Source organism: Calypte anna, chromosome 2, assembly GCF_003957555.1.
Source record: "Calypte anna isolate BGI_N300 chromosome 2, bCalAnn1_v1.p, whole genome shotgun sequence".
Classification (NCBI taxonomy): Eukaryota; Metazoa; Chordata; class Aves; order Apodiformes; family Trochilidae; genus Calypte; species Calypte anna.
Genome location: NC_044245.1, coordinates 60,013,362 through 60,019,361, shown reverse-complemented (window position 1 = coordinate 60,019,361; position 6,000 = coordinate 60,013,362). Strand labels below are relative to the sequence as shown.

Genomic DNA, 6,000 nt, shown 5'->3' with positions numbered 1-6,000 from the left:
ATAGGCTTCTATGTTGTCCTCACTTCCTGGACATTAAGAAATTTGTTTCATAATTCATTTAAAGTTTGGCAATGATTAACCTGCGATACTAATGTTGCAAATCATTGCAACACATATCACAGTGTCTGCCAGCATATGCTATTGAGAGGGTGCAGAGGCCATTACTTTTGGCACAGGGTGAGTTCATGTGGTACAATTACTTTAAATACTTCCATAATGAGTCAAGTTTTCCCTCTGCCAGTGCAGTGCTTTATCGATGACAAAGAGGATAAGGTGGCTGTGAAGGGTATGCTAGTGTATTAGAGTTCCTACCTTCATCCAGCAGAGGTTTGCACTGCAATTTTTTAGTCAATAAGAGTAACTTATTTCACTGCTTCTGTAACACTGCATCCTTCTTGGAGTTGCCATTTCCCCAAATAAAATCTTCTCTACAGAGGGTAGGAGCAAGGACAGATAGGCTGGGAAGAATACAGAGAAACTGTCTGAGCAGCCAGGGATCAGTTTATAAAAGCTGGTATAATGAAATCTGATGGAATAAAATCTGTCCAAGAATATCAAGGGCAACAAGATAAGCTTCTGTAGGTATGTTGGTGACAAAAGGAAGACAAGGGAAGATGTGGGTCCTCTCCTGAAGGAAATAGGAGATCTGGTTACCTGGGATATGGTGAAGGCTAATGAACTCAATGACTTCTTTTCCTCAGTCTTCACTAGCAAGTACTCAAGCCCCAGCACCCAAGTCACAGAGCACAATAGCAGAGACTTGGAGAATGAATGAATAACCACCCATGGTAGGGGTAGATCAGGTTCCAGGTTATCTAAGGACAGACAGAACTTAATGAATGACTGGCTATTTAAAATTTCCTTCTCAATGCTCCTATCTGAACCCATGCCTTGGACATTGCATGCTGTTTGACTGTTGTTTTGAAGAGGAAATTGTTAATTTTTGCATGTGTTTTAAAATTACTATTCTGGTTTATCATGGTATCTAGTTCCTTGGTACCATTAATTTTAATAACAGTCTGTACCACATGTCCTGATTTTATCCAGGATAGAACCAATTTTTTCTAGTGATTTTACTTTTCAGTTAAGTCTCCTCTAAGTAGCTGCACTTGCTGAAATTAACAGCAAGTTTCTCAGTCAGTGTCTGCTTCTAAGGCTGATAATGCTCAATATTTATAGTTACATTTGATGAGTGGATGAGGAACTGGTTGGATTTTCATATCCAAAGGGCAATGCTCAACAGCTCAATGTCCAGATGGAGATCAGTGACAAGTGGTATCTCTTAGGGGTCTGTAGTGGGATAAATACTGTCTAGTAGCTTCATCAATGACATGGAAAAGTGGGATCAAGCACATTCTCAGCAGGGTTACAGACAACAACATGCTGTGTGGTATGGTTAACATACCTGAGGGACAGAATGCCATCCAGAGGGACCTGGACAAGCTTTAGAGGTGTGCCTGTGTGTATCCCATGAGGTTCAAAGAAGCTGGTAGTACAAGGGCCTGCAGCTGAGTAGGGGCAACATCCAGTATCAATACAGGCTGGGGACGTAGGGATTCTGAACAGGTTTTGGAGATGTGTCTGGTGGTACTGGTGGATAAAAAGCTAGATATGAGCCAGCAATGTGTGCTTGCAGGCCAGAATGCCAACTGTATCCTGGGCTGCATCAAAAGAAGCATGACCAGCAGGTCAAGAGAGGTGATCCTGTTCCTCTGCTCTGGTGAGATGCCCACCTGGACTACTATGTCCAGTTCTGGAGACCTCAACCTAAGGACATGAATGTGCTAAAATTAGTCCAGAAGAGGGCCATGAAGATGATCAGAGGGCTGGAGAACCTCTCTTTTGAAGACAGGCTGAAAGAGTTGGAGTTGTCTAGCCTGGAGAAGAGAAGGGTCCAGGAGACCTCATAGCAGCCTTCCAGTAACTGATCTGCAGCATCTACAGGAAAGGTGGGGAAATACTTTTTACAAGTACACAGTTATAGATCAAGGAATAATAGTTTTAACCTAAAGAGAGGGTAGATACAAGGATACTGGATACAAGATACTGGATACAAGATACTGGATACAAGATACTGGATACAAGGAAGACATTATTTACAATGAGGGTTGTGAGACACTGGCAAAGACTGCCCAGGGAAGCTGTGGCTGCCCCCTCCCTGGAAGTGTTCAAGGCTGGGTTGGATGGGGCTTTGAGCAACCTGGTCGGGTGGGAGGTGTCCTTGCCCATGCAGGGGGGGATGGACGAGATGACCACTAGAGGTCCCTTCCAACCCAAGCCATTCTACACTCTACACTGCCCATCCACTGATAGACTGAATCTGCTGCCGCTTCAAGTCAGAGCTTACACGTTTTTTTCCCACCTGAATCTCAAGGCCTTCAGCTGCCTCCTGCAACCCACGGCTCCTGTGTAGCCGAGCAGATTTCTGGTAACCACCATGTCCTGATAGTCTCAAAGTACACACTGGAGTTTCTCCTCCACTTGTTCAAAAGGTGATCTCCACAGAATCCTCCTTCCGGATTCTCCCATCCCTATTTAGCAGCTCTGGAGGATGAGGGCCCTACAGTCTGCTTCCGGTTTCCTTTGGAAGACAGGTTTTGGCTGCCCAAGACCTACGAGGCAGCAACCCGGTGGTCCTAACGCTGTAAGGGTATCTGCAACAACAGGTTTGAGAAAAGAGAAGGAAGCATTTTTTGTGCCCAACGAGGAAACAATCCAGGGTGGCTCTGGCACATGTACACAGAGGCGCACCCCCTTCCCGGGCCGTCTCCCCAGCGGCACTACCTCGACTCACGGCAGGCACTTCTCCTGACAACGCCCCGCTGCTCCTCCTCCTCCGCCGGTGCGGGAGAACAAATCCCCCCCGACTTGCCTCGCTTGCGAGCCGGGAAGTCGCATGGCCGTAAATCAGAGCCAGTTCTGGCACCCCCTTCCTCCTCGCTCCCGGGGAGGCGGCCGCCGCCCGCCGCCCGCAACCCGGTACCACCGCTCCGCTTCGGCACCGCCGCCCCGGCGCCGTCAGTCAAAGGTTGAGGGGCGGGGAGGCGAGGAAATGGCTCTCACGTGAGGGAGGCGGCAGCTCCGGATTTACCCTGCCCGCTCTCCGGGGAGGAGACGCCAGCGGGACCGGGGGCCGTCTGCGCCATGCCGACCAGCTTCACCGTGGTGCCCGTAGACGCTCAGGGAGAGGAGCAGGGGTCTCCGGAGCGGGATGAACAGCGGCAGGAAGAAGAGGAGGAGGAGGAAAACTGCGAGAGGGACCGGGGCTCCGGTGAGAGAGAGGGAAACTTGGAGGTGCCGGGGGGCAGCTCCTGAGGAAAGTGCCGACGCTTTGTGTGCGGGGGAGCTGAGTTGCCGCGGGAGGCGGGCCGGCTCGTCTCCGGGGGGTCCCCCTGCCCGGGAAGGGGTCGCAGTACCTCCTCGCAGAGGGCTGTGCCGGGGCTACCTGTCTAGGTAGAGAAGGGCTACTCGGGAGAGGGCGAAAGTCCGGCGCCCGGGGTGACTGAGAACTTGTTTCTTTGTTTTCCATAAGCCGTCGCCGCTGGCCGAAAAGAGGAAGTGCTGCCGGGCGGCTCCGGCCGGGGAAGCGGAGCAGCCCCGGGAGCGGGCGCGGCTCCCGCCCGGAGCGGTGTGAGGCGGTCACTCTCCCCACCGCTTGAGAGCGGAAGCAGGAGCAACCGGAGCCGCTAGCAGCATTTCAACAGGCCCGCCTAAAAGCGCTCTTTGTAAGCCGAATCCTGCCGCGGGCTCCCTAGGGAGAGAGTAGGAGGTGGAGAAGAGTACAGCCTCACCTGGCTTGGGCCAGGTGTTTGTGCAGTCCTGTGCTTTTGCATCAGCTGCCAGGTCTTGGCTTAAGTAGGTGTTGGCTGTCTGCTAGCGTGGTGTTAGTGGGAGCCTTGCCTCTCGTTAGGATTTTCCCGGGAAGCCGCCTGGGAGAGCAGTCAAACCTCTGGTGGAGCTCTGGCATCGCGGGTGAGGGTCTGGTCGAGGCAGCATCTTCTGTGGAGCGATGTGAGCATTTGTCTGCTGGCAGCGCTGCTTTCCCCACTCACTCCAGCGCTACGGAACTGCTGGGGTTCCAGTAACTTTGGCTCAGAACCCGTAACACTTCCTCTTTGTGAAGCACGTTGCAGCGGCAATACCAAGTATGGTGCTTGAGTCACCGATAGCACGGAGATCTAGTTGGATCTTGCGTGTTGGTTTTGACACTTACAACCAATGCTCATTCTTAATTTTTTTTTTTTTTTCCTTAGATGTCAGATGAAAAGATGGGTATTATAAACGGCAATTCCACATAATGGCAACTTTTCCCTTTTGTGGTACAGATCCCAGCTAAATAAGGCTAATACCATGGGATGTGAATGTACTGAGATGAAAGCAGATATTTGACAAACAATATAAATATATTATTTTAACTTTTTTTGCACAAGGATTATTTAGGAAGATAATTGACTAAACACCAAGCTGACAAAGTTGATTTGCTTTTTCCTCTTAAGCCCTACGTACCCATAGAAGATATGCACTATATGTTCATATATGTTCAACTGATCAGCATCTATTAACTTCCAATTTTTTTTTTCCTCTCCAAACTAAATGAAGTAGAAAAACCAAAATAGTATAGACAATGGGAACAGTTTGTTCCTTTTACTGGATGTATGACAGCAGTACAACTTTAATCTGTTTGGGCAGTTTTCCTTATGGTAGAAGAGCTAGATAGAAAGGCATGGTATATAGTGTTTGGTCAGATAGCAACTCAAAATACTGAACATACATACAGGTATAGTTAGGCAGGAGTTGTTAGACCTGGCATATGTATGAAGCATCTTGAAGGCTTGGAATATCTGGTAATCTTGGGAGGGGCAAGAGGAACTGATACTCTTGCAGTGTTTTATTTACAACCTTTAGGGTTGTGGTACAAAAAAAAAAAAAAAAAAGACTTCTTCATGCAGCTAAGTAAAATTTCTGTGGACTTGTTGTTACATTATGTAGAATCACAGAATGGTTTGGGTTGGATTGCAACCCCTCATTGGATCAGGTTACTTAAAGCCCATACTCATTTGCAAAATATGTTTAGATTATCTACGGTTCTGGATCTGTATCACTTGAATGGATTAATATATGTATGACTTTTCCTGTTAATGTGCCTGTAAAATACGGAGTAGAGGGGGAAATACTGAAAAGGGAAGGGCTTGACTCGTGAACAAGATATAGTCAGAGACCTCTAAGTTCATTAAGAGGTTAAATCACAGAATGGTAGCAGTTGGAAGGGATGATCATGTAGTCCAACTCCCCTGGAGCAGGATCACCTAGAGTAGATCACTCATATCTCCAGAGATTCCACAACTCTCTGGTCAGCCTGGGCCAGTGCTCTGTTACCCTCACAGTAAAGCTTTCCCTTATGCTTGTATGAAACTTCCTGTGTTCCAGTGTGTGACCATTGTCCCTTGTCCTGTCACTGGACACCACTGAGAAGAGTCTGGCCCCAGCCTCTTGACACCTGTCCTTTAGATATTTATAAGTTTTGATGAGATATCCCCTCAGTCTCCTCCAGGCTAAACATACTGCTCTCTCTCAGCCTTTCCTGGTATGTAGGTGCTCCAGTTCCCTTATTGTCTTAGTGGCTCCATGCTGGACTCTCTCCAGTTGCTCCTTGTCATTCATGAACTGGGAAACCCAGGACTGGATGCATTATTCCAGATGTAGCCTTGTCAGGGCAGAGTAGAAGGGTAGGATAACCTTCCTCAGCCTACTGGCCACGCTCTTCTTAATGCACCCCAGGATGCCATTGGCCTTCTTGGTCACAAGGGCACCTTGCTGGCTCATAGGCAGCCTGTTGATCACCAGACTCTCAGGTACTTTTCCCCAGAGATACTTTTCAGCAGGACACCTGCAGGGTTCATCTGGTGCTGTTCTTCTCCAGATGCAGTACTCTACATTTTTTTTTTTGTTGCTGTTTTTTATTAATGTGTGGAACAATGTGTGTCCCAGCAGAACCTCAGT

The 6,000-nt window shown here is 48.4% G+C and overlaps 1 protein-coding gene across 2 annotated transcripts in view; it reads left to right on the top strand.

Annotated features, from left to right (window-relative positions):
- The first annotated feature begins 2,864 nt into the window (after positions 1-2,864).
- Positions 2,865-6,000, top strand: part of SLC12A7 (solute carrier family 12 member 7) — a 64,157-nt gene continuing 61,021 nt past the window's right edge. Inside the window, exon 1 of one of the 2 annotated variants that reach the window (XM_030445442.1) lies at positions 2,865-3,271. In XM_030445442.1, coding sequence (XP_030301302.1) covers positions 3,145-3,271 — 127 coding nt within the window. In that variant the 5' untranslated portion in view covers positions 2,865-3,144. Of the gene's footprint in view, positions 3,272-3,600; positions 3,726-6,000 lie in introns of those variants that run through there. The other variant, XM_030445443.1, reaches the window with a different exon arrangement.